General features: G+C 48.0%; 1 protein-coding gene across 1 annotated transcript in view; it reads left to right on the forward strand.

Moving 5' to 3' along the window:
* ANTXR2 (ANTXR cell adhesion molecule 2) overlaps window positions 1-20905 on the forward strand; it is a 126323-nt gene that overhangs the window by 59238 nt on the left and 46180 nt on the right. The window contains exons 12-14 of the mRNA XM_029073295.2: window positions 6869-6964; window positions 17161-17205; window positions 18166-18258. Coding sequence (XP_028929128.1) covers window positions 6869-6964; window positions 17161-17205; window positions 18166-18258 — 234 coding nt within the window. The remainder of the gene's footprint in view (window positions 1-6868; window positions 6965-17160; window positions 17206-18165; window positions 18259-20905) is intronic.

A 20905-nucleotide genomic window follows, 5' to 3' on the forward strand; every position in this document is an offset into this window, starting at 1 on the left:
CTTCCCTTTCCCTCCTTTCCTCTTCTCTTCTCTTCCCTCCCCCTTCCCTCTTTTCCCCCTTTCCTCCCCCATCTGCCCCTCTTCTCTCCCCTTTTCTTCCCTTCCTTCTACTTTCTTCTTCCCTTTCCTGTCTTCCCCTCTCCCCTCCCCTTTTGTCCTCTCCTCTCCCTTCCCTTATTTCTTTCCTACCTCTTCTTCTCCCCTTCCCCTCCTTCTCCCCTGCTCCCATCCTTCTCCATATTTAGCCTAGCATGATTTCTCAGTGCCTCCCCTTCCCCACCTCTGCAGGTTAAAAAAAATGCAGATGGTGCCTCCCCACTCCCCCAAACTCTGCCTGTTGCACTGATTTTATATTGAGATCCAAGAGCTTAGTACAGTGCTTTGCACAAAGTAAGCTCTCAATAAGTATATATGAAATGCCATTGAACGATAGTTGGTCACCCAAGGTCAGGAGACCCTCTACCTGCCGGCAAACGGACCGCTCTCCATTAGCTTTGAAGTGCGTTCAGAGAAAGAAAGAAGAGTATCTGGTTGGGTTTGGTTGGCAGTGGATCAGCCCGGGCCTGTAAAATAGCCCATGCCAGGCTCTGCCTTATCAACCTGAGAGGGTGACGTGATGTACTCAGCAGCAGTTTTCTAATAATAATGATAATGACGATGGTATTTGTTAAGCACTTACTATGTGCCAGGCTCCGTACTGAGCGCTGGGGTGGATAGAACCAAATCGAGTTGGACACAGTCCCTGTCCCGTGTGGGGCTCCAAGTCTCAATCCCCATTTTACAGATGAGGTAGCTGAGGCACAGAAAAGTGAAAGTGACTTGCCCAAAGTCACACAGCCGACAAGTGGCAGAGGTGGGATTAGAACCTGTGCCTTTTTTACTCCCGGGCTCATGCTCTATCCATTGTGATATATTCTGCTTCTCTCTCTCCCTCTTGAACATCCAGTCTTCCTGCTCAGATCTGCCTCTTTCTCTTTCCCCTTGTAAGCCACCTCCTCTCCTCCGGTGCTCGGGGTAATATCTCTGCTCTCTCCGGACTATGGGTCTGACCTTTCTTTAACTGGTTTCTAAAGTTAAGGTGAACAGTGGAAGCATTTCCCTTTCACGACTGAAAGCTTCCAGCCTCAGAAAATTGCACCGGGGAATCAAAAGAAGCCGAAGGAAACACGGAACCGTGGGAGGAAAGATAACTCCGAGATGCAGAGGAATTATTCCGACAGGTTGAGCCCGTTAACCTCTACCTCTCCTCTTGGTGAAAGGGTCACTCTATCTGCCGTGCCAGTGCCCTGCTGGTCCTCCAGAGTCCCAAGAGCAGAGTCATCGAAGCCTTCAGTTTTTCGTTCATTCGGTCGTATTCATTGCGTGCTTAATTGTGTGCAAAGCGCTGTACTAAGCGTTTGACTGGGACACCCCGAGTCAAGCCAGATTGGGTCGTTTCTTAAGCATTATTAGGGTCACATCTATTTCTAGACTTTGAGCCGTTGTTGGGTAGGGACTGTCTCTATCTGTTGCCGAATTGCACTTTCCAAGCGCTTAGTACAGTGCTCCGCACACAGTAAGCGCTCAATAAATACGATTGAATGAATGAATCTAGCACGTGGGATAGGGATAAGGTGGATGTGTATCAATCCTAGCATTTAGAGAGAAGCGGCCTGGCCTAGTGGAAAGAGCAAGGGCCTGGGAGTCAGAGGACCTGGGTTCTAACCCCGACTCTGCCGCTTGTCTCCTGGATGACCTTGGGCAAGTCACTTCCCTGTGCCTCAGTCACCTCATCTGTAAAATGGGGATTAAGACCGTGAACCCTATGGGGGACAGGGACTAAGTCCAACCCAATTATCTTACATCTACCCCAGCACTTAGTACAGTGTCGGGCACGCAATAAATGCTTAACGTATACCGTTAAAAAAAAATACCTAGTAGAGTGCTTGGCGTAAAATAAACCTCGAACAAACCCACGATCATTATTTTTATTATTATGACCTTAAGTCTACCCCGGTGCTTAGCACGGTACTTATCTTAGAATAAGCGATGACAGACGTCCATTCGGTAACTAAGCTATCAGTGCATCCCTGCTCGGAATCCTGAGCAGGTAATAGAATTGTGGGGTGATGGTTAGCTCTGCGTTAGCAATCTAGATTTTTAAGTGGTCGCCCATCCACCTCCGCATCAAACAGGAACGCCTTACCGTCGGCTTCAAAGCGGTCAATCATCTTGCTCCCTCGTACCTCCGCCTCGTTACTCTCCTACTGCAACCCAGCCTGCGCACTTCACTCCTCTAGTGCTAACCTCACTGTACCTCGATCTCGTCTACCTCGCCTCCGACCCCTAACCCACGTCCTGCCTCTGACCTGGATGCCCTCCCTCTTCGTATCTGATAGACAATTTCTCTCCCCTCCTTCAAAGACCTTCTTGATGGCACATCTCCAAAAGGCCTTCCTGACTAAGCCCTCCTTTCCTCTTCTCCCACTCCCTTCTGTGTTGCCTCGATTTCGCTCCCTTTTATTCATCCCCCCTCCCAGCCCCGCAGCACTTTTGGATCTATCTATAATTTTATTTCTTTATAGTAATGTCTGTCTAGACAGTAAGCTGGTTGTGGGCAGGGAATGTCGCTCATATTGTACTTTTCCAAGCACTTAGTACAGTGCACTGCATACAGTAAGCGCTCAATAAATATAATTGAGTCTCTGTGCATCTCCAGCGTGGCTGAAAAGGGTCAATCAATAGATCGGTCATATTTATTGAGCGCTTACTTTGTGCGGAGCACTGTACTAAGCACCTGGGAGAGTATGATCTAACAGAGCTGGCAGACAGGTTCCTTGCCCACAACCAGCTTACGGTCTAGAGGAGAATCAAAGAATCAACTGACATCCTCGCTCTACTGACAATGAGGAATGGAGCGAACCGGCCACCCTCAGTGTGGTACTTTAACCCTAATAATAATAATAATAATTATGGTATTTATGCGCTTGCTATGGGCCAAGCACCGTACTAAATGCTGGGGTAGATAGATACAAGATAATCAGGTCCCGCACGGAGCTCACCGGGAGCTTGCCACCAGGGCAGCCTCAGAACCGAATGAACTTTTCAGGGCCGTCAGATTTCCTAAGCAGTCTCCAGGTTGACTGACGGTGTCAAATGCTTTAATGATAATAACTCCTCTGCCGTACTATGGTGGAGTTGATGAGATGCCCCTGTTTTGATTCCTTGGACCCATCCAGGATGGTTTCCTTTGGTTTGGCAGGCAGAATATGGTGTTAGAGATCTCAAGATGGTGTTTGGCGCATTCCCTCAGCAAAAATAGGCCATTGCTTCTGAGATTGCCAATCCCATATGGTGTGATGACTTTCTTCCGTGTGTGGGCCTTGCTACCAACTCTGGTGTTAAAATCCCCCATTACAATGAGGTTATCCGATGTTGGTCCTCCTGTGATGAGTCTGTCTAAATCTTTAGAGAAATATTTTTTTTTTTCTTCATCACAGTTTGTCATTGTGGGGGCCTGTGCGCTGATGATGGTGGCAAAGTGCTTTGGTTTAAAGAGCAGACGTAGTGTAAGCAGAACGCTCTCGTGCCTCTGGACCGATTTGGAAAGCACATTAGTAGTCACTGTATGATGGTTCTTTTTTCGTTGTGGTACTGAAGTGCTTCCTCTCTGCCAGGCACTGTACTAAGCATTGTACGAGATGATCCGGTCCCTCACGGGGCTCACGGTCTTAGTCCCCATTTTACAGATGAGGTAACCGAGGCACAGAGAGGTTAAGTGACTGTCCCGGGTCACTCAGTTGACAAGTCGCGGAACCGGGATTAGAACCCAGGTCCTTCCGACTTCCAGGCCCGTTTTCTATCCATTAAGCCACGCCGCTAGACTGTAAGCTCACTGAGGACAGGGAATGTACATAAAAACTCAGTTTTATTGTGCTTTCTCAAGTCCTTAGTGCAGTTCTCTGCACATAGTAAGCACACAATAAATACCATTGGTTGATTGATTCAAGTCTTGTTTTTGCGATTGCTAGGATTTTGCCTCTGTACCTGACCATTCATTCATTCTTTCATTCAGTTGTATTATTGAGAGTTTACTGTGTGCAGAGCACTGTGCTAAGTGCTTGGGAGAGTAAAATATAACAGTGAACAGTGAAATTCCCTGCCCACAACGGCCTTACTGTCTAGAATGGGGCAGGCAGACGAACGATACAAATAAATAAAATGACAGATAGGTACATAAGTGGGTGGGGCTGGGAGGGGAAAAGAGCTAAGTGAGCAAGTATGCACTCTAAGAATTGCTCTTTTTCTAGGGCATTGCAAGTTTTATTGCCATATAACACCCTGATCTTCCACAATCAATCAGTCAGTCAATCAATGTCATGGCTGTTTCCTTAGCGTAGCCATTTTTGTTCCAATGTCGGAGTTGTATTGGGAAAATTGTATTGTAGTGACCATTCACACTATAGACATCAATTCAATCGTATTTATTAAGCACTTACTGTGTGCAGAGCACTGTACTAAGGGCCTGGGAAAATGCAATATAACAATAAAGAGTGACAATCCCTGGCAGCATTGAGCTCACAGTCTAGATGGGGGGAGACAGATATCAATACAAATAAATAAAATTACAGATATATACATAAGTTCTGGGGAGAGCAAAAGGAGCAAGTCAGGGTCGCACAGGTGGGTCGGGGAGGTGAGGAAAATTGAGGCTTAGTCTGGGAAGGCCTCTTGGAGGTGATGTGGGAGTGAATAATTTGAAGACACCGCTGGGGCTGACTTTTTTTTAATAGAAATACCTATATTAAGCTACCAATAGTAGCGTGCTTTGCACCTTGGTTAATCATGATTTCGTCCATCAATTGATGGTATTTATTAAGCGTTAACTGTGTGCAGAGCACTAAACTAAGTACTTGGGAGAGCGCGATGCGATAAATTTGCTAGACATGATCTCTGCCAACAGAACGTTCACAGTCTAAATGGGGAGCGAGACATTAAAACAAATGAGAGTCAGGGGAAATAGTAAAGTATGAGAATATGTATTAAATACTATAAATTTACAAAAGCACAGAGAAACTGTAAAGTAAGGCTGAAGCAGAGGGTCGCGAGCATAGTAGCATCAGAACTTGACCGACGCCACACATGGACACAGATATTTCGTCCGACACCGAGTCTCTTTGCTCCCACTTGTGGATTGTGTTCTACCCAGGACAGTGGCACATTGTGGGAAGAACATTTCTTAATTTAAGAAGCACTCTGGCCTAGTGGAAAGACCACGCGTGGGCCTGGGAGTCAGGACCTGGGTTCTAAATCCAACTCCACCATTTACCGACTATATGATCTTGGGCAAGTCACTTAACTTCTCCGTGCCTCAGTTTCCTCGTCGGCAAAATGAGGATTCAATACTTGTTCTCCTACTTGTGAGCCCCATGTAGGACCTAATTACCTTGTCTCTGCCCCAGTGCTTAGTACAATGCTTAGAACATAGTAAGAACTTAAAAAAAACACTACGATTATTATTGTTAATAATAATAATCCTACAAAGAAGAAATCTTTCATCCAGTTACAGCCAAATCATGCAATTCGTACAACCCGTATTATGGCAGAACTGACTAAATGAGTATATTTTCAAGTATTTGCTTTGGTACTGCAAATAAATCATATTTATTGATCGCTTACTGTGTGCAGAGCACTGTGCTAAGCAGTTGGGAGGGTACAACATAAAAATAATCAGACACATTCCCTGCCCACAACGTGCTCACATTCTAGAGGGGGAGGCAGTTATTAATATAAATTAATTACAGATATGTACATAATTTCTGTGGATCAGGGAGGTGGAGATGAATAAAGGGAACAAGTCAGAGGGACACAGAAGGGAGTGGGAGAAGAGGAAAGGAGGGCTCAGTCTGGGAAGGCTCCCAGCTCCCCAGTTGCTGTGAGGCAGTCCCAGTTTAATGGGGTGAGGCAGGCGATTTTTAGGGTTCCTTTCCTCATCCCTCTGTCCACCTGGGGTGAACAGCCCCTCCTAAATAGGGCTATTCAGACATCCAGACCTCCGCCTCGCCAGCCTCCAGGACATTCTCGAGTTAGAAGGACTTTTTGGGGCATAAGGTAAGTCGGAAGGACAGGTGCTCGAGACTTTTAACGATAACGTTAGTGCCCCAGCAATCAATATTTGCCTATGTGAGAATGCCCCCCTCCTTTGCATTATTTTGGAAACTGGCAGAGTATTAATGGTTTCAAATCAAGCAGTCAATGGTATTTATTGAGCACTTACCATATGCCGAGCACTGTACTTAATGATTGAGACGGTATAGTACAACAGAGTGGAGAGATACGTTCCCTGCCCACTGCCAGCTTTCAGTCTAGAAAGAGGCAGACATTAGCATGAATATATAATCTATAGATATGTGCACGAGTGTACCAAATGCCCAAAGGTCACAGATGCAAGTGCACAGAGGACGTACGAAGGGTGAGGGAGTCGGGGAAGAGAGGGTTTAATCAGGGAAGGCCTCCCGGAGGAGCCGTGACCTTAATAAGGCTTTGGAGGTGAGGAGAATGATGGTCGGGCACATATGAAAAGGGAGGCGAAAGGGAAAGGGGTCAGCGGCGAAACAGACGAGATTTACTGCGTACGTCTGGTAGTGTGCAAAGCAAACCGTTCTCCTCCCTCCGCTCCCATCCTCCTCCTTTGGGTAACTACAGGGTTTGGGATTGGTTTGGGATGGAAAAGAGAGGTGGAAAAGCAGGAAGGCCGAGGCGAAGTCCAGCTTGGACACACAGGTGCCGTCCCTGTGGCTCTTTGCCTTTATCAAGCGTTCCGAGTGAGACTCTTTGCCGACCCTGCTGAAGAGACCACCCCTCTGTCTCTCCTTCTCCTCCCCCGCAGTCCAGCGGAGCAGCGGTCGTCATCGCCATCCTGGTGCTGCTGTTGCTGCTTGCCGTCGGCCTGCTCTGGTGGTTCTGGCCCCTTTGCTGCAAAGTGGTGAGTGACTGAAACGCCTCGGGTTTTTATTTTATGATATCTGTTAAGCGCTCACTATGGGCCAGGCACTGTATGTACTAAGCGCTGAGGTCGAGACAGGCTAATCAGGTTGGACACAGTCTTAACCCACATTTTACAGATGAGGTGACCGAGGCCCGGAGGCGTGACTTGACCAAGTTCACACAGCAGACATGTGGCAGAGCCGGGATTGGAACTCAGCCCCTTCTGAGTCCCGGGCGGGTGCTCATCCACTAGGCCACTGGCTGGTGCTAGGGTAGGGGAGTTTGCAGCTTAGCCTGCAGAATGTGGAAAGTCAAAATGGGGTTTTTCTGCTGGGCTCTTCCCCTCAGAGCGGTATCCCCTTCAATGCTGACTCTAAGCTCATTGCGGGCAGGGAATGTGTCCGTTTACTGTTATTTTGTACTTTCGCAAGCGCTTAGTACAGTGCTTTGTAGGGCTCAATAAATACAATGGAATGAATGGTGCATACAGGACCCGCTACCCAATTGGTGCCCAGTCTTTACTGCTGAGACTGTTGATCTTGCCTGGCTGCAATGCCAGTGGCTACGTTGGAGAAGTTGCGGGAACAGAAGAAACATAGTCCCCTCTATGTATTTGACTCCCGTTCACAGTCCGGACGCTGGGCCCATTCTGAACCGACCTAGGGTTTCTGAATGGCTGTCTTCATTTTTGCCGCCGTCCTCTCGATGCTGTACTTGGGGTTGGGAGAGAATAAAGACCTGGGGGTTGATTCAGGGAGGTCGTGTTCTGTTATATGTCTTCTCCCACTCGGATGATCTGGAAGCCACTGGGGCCCCCCAAAAGATTTCAGGATGATTTCCCTGGGTATTCATTCATTCATTCACTGTCATATTTATTGAGCGCTTACTATGTTCAGCGCACTGTACTAAGAGCTTGGAAAGTGCGATTCAGTAACAGAGACAATCCCTGCCCATAACCTGTGTTTGTTGCTGATTGGTTTTTTTTTTTTGAAATGGATTAAAACTGCAGAATAATGATAATGATAATTGCAGGAATAATAATGCTATTTGTTAAGTGCTTACTATTTGCCAAGCACTCTTTTAATCAAGAGTAGATACAATTTGATCAGGTTAAATACAGTCCCTATGCACATGGGACTCACAGTAGGAGGGAGAAGGATTGAACCCCCATTTTACAGATGGGGAAACTAGGGCACAGAGAAGTTAAGTGACTTACCCAAGGTCACACAGCAGACACCTGGCAGAGCTGGGATTAGACCCCAGGTCCTCTGACTCCCAGACCCGGGCTCTTTCCGTTAGGCCACACCGCTTGTCCTAGAAATGACGGTTTTAGAATCGTAGCTCCTGGAAGAATGATCTATGCCTAAAATACAGATGAGGGGTGAGAGTGAAGGTTTCTGGACTTGTTTAGTGCTTAGTACTGTGCTCTGCATCCAGTAAGCACTCCATAAATGCCATCGATTGATTAGACGTCTAGTATCCAGCTATAACTAAGCATATGAACATGCCAGGAGAACATCAGTCGATGTTCTACCCTTTTCTGCCGTTTGCTACCATTCCCCAAACCGAGGGGAAATCAAATGCTCATTTTTCCAGAGAATACATAAGCTACGCCTTCCCAATTCCCCGCGATTTGTTTCCTGAAAGCCATTCTTAAAATGATTTCTTTTTGAAACCCAAATTACTTCTAATAAATTGAGGTTTCATTGGGGTTAAATCTGATCGTGGCTGTAAAGAAACCTTTTTTTAGCCAACAACAGCTGTGCTATTCTTCCTAACCCACGAAAGTTAGCACACTGGACTCGCTTTTATCATTGAGGAGGGCTCCCGGTGCCTTTATCGAGTTCCTTTGAAATCAGCCTGATTTTCCGAATGAGCAATAAAACAGAAGTCATTTAAATTTTAATACGCTGCCTCCGCACTATCAATTAAAATTATTTATGTTTTGTTGCCTCTCGAAATGAAGTGTTGCCTTAGGAGCTATTGCCGAGTTGCGGGCCGCTCTGCCGGAAGCCGCGCGGGCTTCTCAGGCCCCGGTCCCTGCTTGTTTATTTTGACAGCGGGGTCCCGAGCTCATTATCCTGAACCCTCGCGCTCCGTGTCCTGGTCCCCGTCCAACATTCGAGCATTATTTATGGTCCCAATTTCTAGCCAATTACTCGCTCTAAGTTAGACGTGCCGCACCGTCCGATCTCTCCTCCAAAAGCGTCTTTGGAAGAGGGTCGGGCGGGGGTTGCCTGCCGCCCCCGCCCGTCGCCCCGGGCGGACGAGAGGGTCTCAAGTCCTGCATTATTATTTCTAATCCCGGCTCTGCCATTTGTCAGCTGTGTGACTTAGGGTAAGTCACTTAACTTCTCTGTGCCTCGGTTCCCTCATCTGTAAAATGGGGATGAAGACTGTGAGCCCCACGAGGGACAACTTGATCACTTTGTATCCCCCCAGTACTTAGAACAGTGCTTGGCACTTAGTAAGCGCTTAACGGATGCTATCCTTATTATTATTATTATTATGTTATTTTATTTCTTAAGTGCTTACTATGTGCCAACCACTGTTCTAAGCGCTGAGACAGATCCCAGGTAATCAGGTTGGACACAGTCCCTGTACCACATGGGGCTCGCAGTCTCAATCCCCATTTTACAGATGAAGTAACTGAGGCCCAGAGAAGTGAAGTGACTTGCCCAAGGTCACACAGCAGATAAGTGGGATTAGAACCCACGACCTCTGACTCCCAAGCCCGTGCTCTTGCCGCTAGGCCACGCTGCGTTCCCACGGGACGGACGGGCAGTGACCTCAGGAAGGGAGTAGGGGCTCTGGGCCCGGATCTGCCTCCTTTCTAGCTCCTTTCCTCTTCTCCCTCACCCTTGTGCGTCGCCCTGACTCACTCCCTTCATTCGTCCCCCACTCCCGGTCCCAGTCCCACAGAACTTGCGGACATACTGTAATTTATTTATTGATATTAATGTCTGTCTTCCCTCTAGGCCGTAAGCTCGTTGTAGGCAGGGAATGTGTCTGTTTATTGTTCTATTGTACTCCCCCGAGTGCTCAGTACAGTGCTCTGCACGTGGTAAGCGCCCAATAAATACGATTGAATGAATGAATGAAAGGTGGATCCAAAGCAGAAGATTCCCTCCCAGAACCATTAATCAATCGATGGCATTTATTTGAGCGCCGACTCTGTGGAGAGCACGGTACTAAGCGCTTGGGGGAGTACCACACAACAGAATCAGCAGACACGTTCCCTGCCCAGAGCGAGCTTACAGTCTAGATGGGGAGACAGACACTAATCCAAATAAATAAGTAATTTATATCATCTCAAGATCTCTACATAAGTGCCGAGGGATCCGAGGTGGGGTGAATATCCAGTGTCCAAAGGTCACAGGTCCAAGTGCAGAATCCGTACCCCACAGAGAGCGTTCTAGGATGCCTCCGGACGTCGCGCCTATCAATCTCACGCTCCGGCATCAGGCCGAAGAGAGACGAGGGAAGCAGTCGGCGGCGGCGGATCCCGGTTCGTGGGCGTTCGGAAGCGACACCGCCGGTGTCTCTGGGGGTTCGGTTAAACCCCCCACGAGAATAATTCCGCAGACGCTACTTGAGCTGCAGAACTCGTCCGAAATCAGCCTTTATTTCCTCGGCAGCTCACTGTTGACAGTTCTGTTCACTCTTCTCCGAATATCAGAACATATGATTGCGTCAAGCTGGCTCCAGGCACACGTGCTGACATTTTCTAACGCGGAGAATGCCCACATCACTCCCGCATTTGAAAAGTGTTAATGAGCAGATCAAAGGGATTGTTGCCTAAAGCGAAAGCAACTCACTTTTTTTTTTTCTAACCAAGTCGGCTCTCCTCCAAACTGAAATCTTTGTTCTTGCCACCGAGGATGGCGGGCATTGGACCCTGGGCGGGTCGGAGGAGGAATGTCACATGGATGAAACTGGAGAGGAGTCCAGTTCCCCATCTGGTTGGTCAAGGGGCGGGAGAAGGCTTTGGGAGTCTAGCCCGGCGCTGAGGCTGCCGGGCAAAAATGGGCCTGTCTCTTTCTCACGGTATTGTGCTCTTTTTTATAATTTTAAAATAACATAATTTGAAATTTTTTTATGATACTTGTTAAAGGCTTACTCTCCGCCAAGCACTCTACTAAATGTGGGGGTAGATACAAGAGTCATTCATTAAATTGTATTTACTGAGCGCTAAGCACTTGGGAGAGTACAGTATAACAATAGACGCATTCCCTGCCCACAAAAAGCTTACAGTCCGGAGGGGGAAAACAGACAGTAGTAGAAATAAATTGCAGATATGCACATGAGTGCTATGGGGCTGGAAGGGGAGATGACTAAAGGGGTAATCAGATTAGACGCAGACCCTGTCCCACCTAGGGCTCACAGTCTTTACCCCCATTTTTACAGATGAGGTAACCGAGGCCCAGAGAAGTGAAGTGACTTGCCCAGGGACACACAGCAAAGTGGCAGAGCTGGGATTAGAACTCAGGTCCTCTGATTCCTAGGCTCTCTCTCCTTCTCCTAGGCCACACTGCTTCTCTGCTGCTTGTCTTAAAATTCGCCTCAGGTCTAATCCAGGACCTCTGCTCTGCATCCCTCTCTGTCCAAACTGCCGCAGATTCCTGGATCGTGCCTCTCTGGGATCTGGGATCGGTACATCGGGCGGCTCCTTTCAGAGGAGTGATGAAGGGATTCTATCTCAAGCGGTTCGCCCCGGGGGCATTTTGGAGTTGAACAGTGACCTCGGGCAGCTCTTGTCACCCACAGGATTTTCCTCCTTGGTTTGGTTTCCCTCGTGAACCCCAATTTGCCATTCACGGCCTGTTTCTCAGGTTTTTCATGGATTTCCATCACCTTCGGTTCCACTTGAGATTCCTTCCTCAGGGGTCATGCTCATAGCCAGATTCCCCTTCAACATTACCTCGAGTAGTGTCGCTTCGCCCAAATTATTTCCACACCCGATGCCCTCAGGAAGCTTCCTGTAGATTCTAGACCGTAAGCTCACTGGGGGCAGGAAATGCGTTATATTGTTCTATTGTACTCTTGCCAGTGCTCAGGTCAGTGCTCTGCACACCGTATGAGCTCACTAAATACAATCGACCGACGGATTGACCCTAAACCCCTCCATACAACAGAAGTAAAAATCATGGAATTTGCCTTTTTATAGCCTGCGATCTTATGGAGAGAAAGCAAAAACAGACAACAATTAAATTATGCATTCACCCTCCTTCCTTCCCCTTCTTCTTTGTGCTTAGTCTCACACAGGGTCCCAGGCTGCAGAGAGGGCTTGTGGGCTGCTTGTATCCAACGGGATTCAGCCCCATTTTGACCCAACCCACATTTTCCCGGCCGGGATCTGTGGGATGGATCCGGTCGGCTACTGAGACCGAGTGACTTCCTCGTAGGGCTTTGAAATCCTTGGACTTGGGGGGATGCTGAGGGGGGGAAGGGGATGGCGGCGATTGGAGGGGATGCTAAATCGGGTGGGGACTAACCTCGTTGGGCTTAGCCAAATGGAACAAATGTGAGCTTGTTGTGGGCAGGGACTATAATAATAATAACGATGTTGGTATTTGTTAAGCGCTTACTATGTGCAGAGCACTGTTCTAAGCGCTGGGGTAGATACAGAGTCATCAGGTTGTCCCACGGGAGGCTCACAGTTAATCCCCATTTTACAGATGAGGGAACTGAGGCCCAGAGAAGTTAAGTGACTCGCCCACAGTCACCCAGCTGAGAAGTGGCCGGGCCGGGAGTCGAACCCATGACCTCTGACTCCGAAGCCCAGGCTCTTTCCACTGGAATATGTCTGTCTGTCTGGTGTATCGTGCCATCCCAAATACTTGGCCTAGTGTTCTGCACACAGTAAACGCTCAATAAGTATGATTGGATGAATGACCGAATGAATGTCGGGTGCTCTGTAGCGGAGGTGAGCAGAGAATCATCTTTACTGAGTGCTTACTGTGGGCAGAGCACTGAGCTAAATGCTTGGGCGAGTTCAGTATGATGATATAACAGACCCATTCCCTGCTCTCAACGACCTTACAGTCTAGAGGGGAAAGGCAGAAAAAAGGGGATTGGCGGAAAGAAACAAGGCAGGGAGAAGGGAGTTTGGCATGGAAGAAGGTGAGGCGTATGCCTGCCTCACTTGGGATAGGGATTAGGAAATCGGGGGCCGGTTGGAAGCCCCCAAGAGGACGGCGACCTCGACTGAGGGGGGGGGGGAGCCGGGGAGCCGGGGACCCCCGGAGAAGCAGTTTGACATCTCATCTTCCGTGCGGAGCTAATCAGACTGCTAACAACCCAGTTTGTGTTTGGAATAGTCTGGCATATGTTTCTGACTTTGCCGAGCGTTTACCATGTGTGGTGCTGATTTAATTTCAGGAGGATCTAAATTGAACTAATCAAGATGAAGGAATATGGAATGAAGCTTTATGTCCTTTAAATAGAATCTCCTCCTCCTCCTTGTCAGGCCTGTGTGTAGACTCTGGCGCCTCTGAGCTGGGACGCAGAGGAGTGCAGGGACATTTCCTTCTATTTCCAGGCAAAATTGATTTCCTCCTTGTTCCATAGGGAATGGCAACGGTGCCTCCGCTCCCCAAAGGAATCCTGATCCGTTGCCAACTGACCGGGGTGAAATTTGATCAGTTCAAATCAGTCGATCGATCAGTGGTATTTATTGAGCGCTTGAGGGGAGTACAAGTGAAGCAGCGTGGCTCAGTGGCGAGAGCCCGGGCTTGGGAGTCAGAGGTCATGGGCTCGAATCCCGGCTCTGCCCCTTGTCAGCTGTGTGACTGTGGGCAAGTCACTTCACTTCTCGGTGCCTCGGTTCCCTCATCTGGAAAATGGGGATTAAGACTGTGAGCCCCACGTGGGGCAACCTGATTCCCCTGTGTCTACCCCAGCGCTTAGAACAGTGCTCGGCACGTAGTAAGCGCTTAACAAATACCAACATTATTATTATTATTATTCTCGGTGCCTCGGTTACCTCATCTGGAAAACGGGGATTAACTGTGAGCCTCACGTGGGACAGCCTGATGACCCCGTATCTACCCCAGCGCTTAGAACAGTGCTGTGCACGTAGTAAGCGCTTAACAAATACCAACATTATTACAACAGGGTTAGCAGTTGTAACCCTGCTACATATTACAGGGTTAATATGAACAAATAAGTAATTTATCAGATAGAATTCAAAGATACGTACCTAAGTGCTGTGGGGTTGGGGAGAATATCATGGGTCCAAAGGTCACGGATTGAAGTGCGCAGACGATGTGGGAGGGAGAGTGAGCTGAATTCAGTGCTATGCTCACGGTCATTGCTCGATACGTACCACTGATGGATTGTTGTCGATACTGATACTAATAATGATAATGGTATTTGTTAAGTGCTTACTCTGTGTCGACCATTGTTCTAAGTCCTGGGTTAGATACAAGCTAATCAAGCGCTTAGTACAGTGCTCTGCAAATAGTAAGTGCTCAATAAATACTATTGAACGAATGAATGAATGTTGGGAACAGTCCCTGTCCCACAGTCTCACAGTCTCAAAACCCATTTTACAGATGAGGTATTGAGGCCCAGAGAAGTGATGTGATTTGCCCAATCTCCCAAAGCAGACAAATGGATTAGAACCCAGGTCCTTCTGACTCCCGGGCCCTAGCCACTATGCCACGCTGCTTCCAGCCTTACATCAATGGCTGGGTCTCTGATCTAAAGAGCCCGGACAGGAGTTGTTCCCTGGGCTGGCTTTTGGTCAGGTGCCATGGCCGTTATCTGAGGATCTTACATGAGCTAATAATAATAATAATGGTATTTGTTAAGTGCTTACTATGTGCCAGGCACTGTTCTAAGTGCTGGAGTAGATACAAGGTAATCAGGTTGGACACAGTTTCTGTCGCACATGGGGCGCCCAGTCTTCATCCCCATTTTCCAGATGAGGGAACTGAGGCCCAGAGAAGTGAAGTGACTTGACCAAGGTCTCACAGCAGACAAGCGGCAGAGCCGGGATTAGAATCCACGTCCTCTGACTCCTACGTCTGCGTTCTTGCCACTAGGACATGCTCCTTCTGTCGGTTCCTTGGGTCCCGGGGAGGGGGCAGGCCTGCAATCTGCCGATTTCTCCCTGTTCCGTGTAGGGGGAACAGGGCTCAATTGTATTTTTTTTTATCACGGTCCCAGACCGGCATGACCTGCTGCCGCCTGAACCCACAAGTACCCGGGCGCCCCTTTGGCGGTTCCCAGTTTACGAGAAGTCAGGAAAAAAAAGAAAAGAAAAGCTGTTGCCAGCAAACAAATGGCAGTTTGTATTCGCCGCACTTAGCAAGCTTTCTCCATTCGGTCAGCCTACAGGGTCTCGAAAGGAGACTTGCTCCTTCTATTCGGTCATTCATTCAGTCGTATTTATTGAGCGCTTACTGTGTGTAAAGCACTGTAATAAGCGCTTGGGAGAGTACTATACAACAACAGACACATTCCTGCCCACAGCGAGCTCGCTGTCTAGAGAGGGAGACAGACATCAATATAAATAAATAAAAATTCCAGACTGTAAGCTCCTTGCGGGCAGGGATCCTGACTACCAACTCTGTTGTACTCTCCCAAGCGCTTAGTACGGTGCTCTGCACACATTAAGCATTCAATAAACATCATCGATTGATGGTGCGGGGGTTGTGTCCACCAACTCTGTTGTATTGTACTCTCCCAGGTGGTTAGTATAGCGCTTTGCACCGGGTCACCGCTCAATAAGTAGCATCGATGGGTTGACTGGAGAACAGATAAGGGAAAAAAGATAACCAGGATTATCCGGGAAGTGGTTCCAACAGCCATATTACCAACCGGGTGTAGTTTGTATCCCGTTCATCCATCGTCCTAAAAGAGAATGTTTCACAGGGAACTGTAAAAAAAATATTCCACCAAATCTGTCACTTTCAAACTGGAAAAATAGGAAAATCTTTGGGAGAAAGTTGGATTTTTCCTTATGCTTTCTATTTCTTTTAGGGTCTTCACCGCTCTAAATATGTCATTTGAATGATACATTCTTTCAACCGATGGGGTGATTTCCCTAAATTCATTTAGCAGCAGAGAAAATGCAGTCAGCTAAACTAACTCCTATTCCTGTTTGACCAGAATGACTATTTGCATTTTAACGATAAAAATTATTTAAGGGATTCAAAAGTTGCGTTATTTGCTGGAAAAATTTTGGAGATTTGGGTTTTGGGGAAAGTTTCTGACAGCTTTGTCCTGGAAAAAGCCCGAGTTAAAATGGGGTTTTAAGCTTATTGCTAAGGCAGTACATTAAAGAATTAAAATGGATTAAAATGAAACCATAAACATTTATCTGCCACACGAAAGAGCCCCGTGCTAAGTGAATGGATATTCAGTTGTAAGGCTAGAAATGTTTCATTTCTTAGGGTTTTCCGTGGTTTTAAATGCAAGCCAGTATTTGAGAGATTCTGTAGAGGTGGAATTAAATAGAAAAGACCCACCCCTGCCCCACACCCCGAGGAAGAGCAGTAGTGGTAATAATAATAGTAGAAAGCAATAGTTGTTATATTAATAGCCTTTATTGAGCTATTTATTGAGCTTTATTATTAGGTACAATCACTGTATTAAGTGTTTAGGAAGTTCAAAAGCAAGCAGGTGACATGTTCCCTACCCAGAGGGAGCTTCCACTCCAACGGAAGAGTGAAAGTACTTAGCAACAGAGAAATCGAATTTAATAAATTGAGTATAAAATTGAATCAATGTATAGACATTAAGTGCGAGAAGTGGCTTATGGTTTTATACAACTGGGGATGCGAGGGGGGAATTTAAGATGATTTACCAGCTTGATAGCAATTGACGGAAGATGTTCCCCGTGACGTTCAAGGGAGCAGATGCGGTTTTTTAGACAGTAAGTCCCCAAACGTGAGAGGGGCAGAAATGATTCAGGCGGGTGGTGAAGCTGCAAGGTCCCGGAAAACGTATCACACCTAATGGACTGGGAATTCTCCAGCCTCAGGGCGGGTTGAAGAGTTGTCCTTTTCGAGAAGAGGGTGGGTGGCAAATTCTCTGTCCTCACGGTGGCCGGTGGTAGATCTGACTCGCAAGTGACCCCGACCGATGGGTGGGCGAGCATCGGTGAGTTGTGGCGCTCCGTCGACCTGGGACAGACCCCGGTTGCCTGACCCCGCTGATCACGGATTTCTGGCGCTTTCCCTGCAGGTCATCAAGGACCCTCCTCGACCGCCTCCGCCAGCCCCTAAAAAGGTATGTGGGGCGCTTGAGGGAGGAGGGAGCCGGGGTGGTCGTTAAACGTTATACCGGAGTTTGACTAGTCAAGCATAGCATCTCCCGCTAACGCAATGGATATTTGGGCAGGGGAGTTGCCTAGGTCGATTTGTATTTCTCACTACTTCCGTGAGCCAGATGGGAGGGAGCCGCAGAGAGTTTGGGGGATGGGATTCGTGTAACGTTGCCACAGATCCCATTGACTATTCCCTTGGATGAGTTTTCAGAAGTCACTTATTTCTAAAAATAGCCAACTAGGAGAAGTGGTGGCATCTGCCAATCTTTCTCCTTTTTTTTTTTTTCTCCCAGAGTCCCGGGACTCTGGGAAAGTGACTTTATATAAAGATTAATCGCGTTTTGCAAACGAAACGCAAAGCATCGTGGGGCTGAAAAGCGCCCGGTAAATGATGGAGTTAACATTTTGCAATGGAAATGCTTTCAGCCGCCTACCAGTAAATAGCGGCATTTCGCCTCCACTTTACGAAGGCTCTTTTAAATGATTAATGAAGCGGTGCCCGGTCTGATTCTGCCCTCTGTCGTCAGTCGAGAGCTGGGGGGTTTATTGTCTTGGACTTGGAAGAGCTTTCTTTTCGTGGATTGGGGCAGGGGGAGGAGAAACTGCCAGGGGAAGGGAAAAGAGCAGCCCCCACCATTTTTCAGTAGACGTGAACCTAAATGGAAGCTCCAAGTGGACAGAGATTGTGTATACCAACTCTGTGGTACTCTCCCAAGCGCTTAGTTCAGTGCTCCGCGCACAGTAAGTGGTCAATAAATACCACCGATCGATGGCTGAGTGAATCCGATTCTGAAGTTGATGGGTCAGATGGAGTCACGGGTGTGAAGGGGACCGTTTACACCTTTGTGTCTTGGCGATAATGAAATGGTAGAATGGTGTTCCAGGAATTCTTTAGATTCACTGTTCGATCCCAATTGTTTCAGGAAGAAGACGATCCTCTGCCGAACAAAAAGTGGCCCACCGTGGACGCGTCCTACTACGGGGGCCGAGGAGTCGGAGGGATTAAAAGAATGGAGGTTGGTCATCACGGGAAGGGAGTCGGTGTCTCTGAGAGTAAAGGCAGTGCAAAATGGAGAAGCACCATGGCCTGGTGGAAAGAGCACGGGCCTGGGAGTCTGAGCACCTGGGTGAGCCAGGCAGTCGTATTTATTGAGGACTTACTGTGTGCACAGCACCGTACTAAGCGCTTGGGTTCTAATCCCGGCTCTGCCAAATGCTTGCTGTTTGAACTTGGTAAGTCAACTTCTCCATGTCTCAGTTCTCCTGTTCTCCCGCCCACTTAGACTGTAAGCCCCACGCGGGACAGGGACCGCGTCCAAACGAATTCACCTGTGGCTACCCCAGCGCACGGAACAGTGTTTGACACGTATTCACTCAGTCGTACTTATCGGGCACTTAAAGTGTGCAAAGCACTGTACCAAGTGCTTGGGACAGTACCCTATAACAACAGTCACATTGCCTGCCCGCAACAAGCTCACGGTCTAGAGGGGGAGACAGCCATTGATATACATGAATAAATAAAATTACAGATCTATACAGATGTGGTGCGGGGATGGGAGGGAGGATGAAGGAAGGGAGCAGGTCAGGGCAGTGGAGATGGGAGTGGGAGGAGGGGAGGGCTTAGTCAGGGAAGACTTCTTGGGGGAGATGTGCCTTCAATAAGGCACATAGAAAACGCTTAACAGATATCATTTAGAAAAAAGAAATGGGCCCGGAGCAGCCTTGTGGGTTACAGGATGAGGCTTCGTGCTCGGCACACAAGGACCTGCCTTGTCCCGGACTTTAGCTCTTGGGATCATTCCTCCCAGTGCAATCCGTGTCCTTGAAGAACCAAGTCCGAGAAAGAACAGTGGCATCTTATGCTGCCGAGCTAAGGGGCAAGAGAGATCAAGAGTCTTTCCGAGAATTTTGGAAGAAGTGACAGTGGAGTGTCAGGCCTTCGGCTCAGAACCAGCCAAACCCTTTGACAACGGTGACATTGATGGAGTCCGAGAATGCCCGGCTGAAACGGGGCTTGTGTGGAAACCGTGAAAGCCGAGTGTGATTTGATGAGGGGAAAGAGAATAAAGGGGCCTGGTTGGGAAATGACCAAATTCATTTAGGGCCAGGTCAGGAAATTCCAGAATTTTCAGTGGTAGTGAAATAGGGACACCGTCTCACTGGTCTTTCAGCTGAAGGCACATAGAGAGTGAGGGCAGGTCAGTTGGGAAGATCTGAGAATTCAGAGAAAATTAGGGAAGCAACATGGCCAAATGGAAAGAGCCCAGGCCGGGGAGTCGGAGTACCTGGGTTCCAATTCTGACTCTGCCACTTCTCTTCTGTGTGACCTTGGGCAAGTCACTGCTCTGTGCCTCAGTTTCCTCCCATGTAAAATGGGGATTAAATCCTACTTCCTCTTCTATGACTCTGAGTCCCGTCTGGAACAGGGACTGTGGTCAACCTATCTTGTATTTACCTCAGTGCAGAGCGCAGTGCTTGGCAAATAGTAAGCATTTAATACTATTATTATTATTTCTATTTTTTAATGATATCTGTTAAGCATCTACCATGTGCCAGGCACCGTTCTAACCACTGGGGTAGATACAAGGCGATCAGGTTGGACACACTGTCCCACGTGGGGCTTACAGTCTCAATCCCCATTTTTCAGACACAGTATCCGAGGTACAGAGAAGTTAAGGGGCTTGCCTAAGGTCACACGGCAGACAGGTAACAGATCCGGGATTAAAACCCGGGATTAGGGCCATGGTCTGTGCCCCAGGCCATGCTGCTTCCCCACTCTCTTTCAACTCTCACGTGTGCGCTTTTCCTCCCCCACTGCTTAGTACAGTGCTCTGCACACCTTCGTTGTTTACTGATTGTGAATGCTACTGTTACTTCTCATGACAGGGACAGGGCAGGAGTTGAATGAGGCAGGCCGGGCGGCACCGTTGCAAGGGCGGAGACCAGTGAGGAAAGTATCAGGGAACCGGAAGTCTCCAGTTGGAGTCGTCATAGGGATTTATTGAGCGCCTGCTATGAGTCTAGCATTTTACTGAATGCTGGGTGACTGTATGGTTCCCCTCGCACCAGGGGCTCATGATGTTGTCCAGGGAAGGACAGGCATTTAAGACAGAGAGATAAATTGTAGACAAAGTACGGATAATAGGAGGCCTTAAGAATCGCTAGCTAGGGGAAGAGAATGGTACCGATTTTACCATTTTTTTTGTGGTGTTCTCTCCCAAGCTCTTTGCACAGTGCTCTCTACACACAGTAAAGAACATGTCTATCAGCTCTGTTGCACTATACTCTCTGAAGAGCTTAGTACAGTGCTCTTCACACAGTAAGCACCTAGTAAATACGATTAAGTATTCAGTAAATACCGTGGATGATGATGATGATGAGCAATCTAGCAGGCTTGGAGGGGACACTCCCCGCCCAGCCATGATTTTTCCCACTCCAGATACGGTCCCCCGCAGCCTCCCCAACATTTGAGCATTTCCAAGGCTTTAAAAAAAGCAGAGTCTGGATTTTCTAGTCCTGTCTTGTGCTCTCCCATTTGGATGTCTAAATGTATTCTCTGGTACTGAGGCCCTCTGGGAGGAGCATTAAGTCCCTTAGACCACGAGGGAACCATTTAGCTCCCGGGAACTGCCCCAGTGTCAGTTTCCCTCAGATTCCCTCTCT

Source organism: Ornithorhynchus anatinus, chromosome 10, assembly GCF_004115215.2.
Source record: "Ornithorhynchus anatinus isolate Pmale09 chromosome 10, mOrnAna1.pri.v4, whole genome shotgun sequence".
Classification (NCBI taxonomy): Eukaryota; Metazoa; Chordata; class Mammalia; order Monotremata; family Ornithorhynchidae; genus Ornithorhynchus; species Ornithorhynchus anatinus.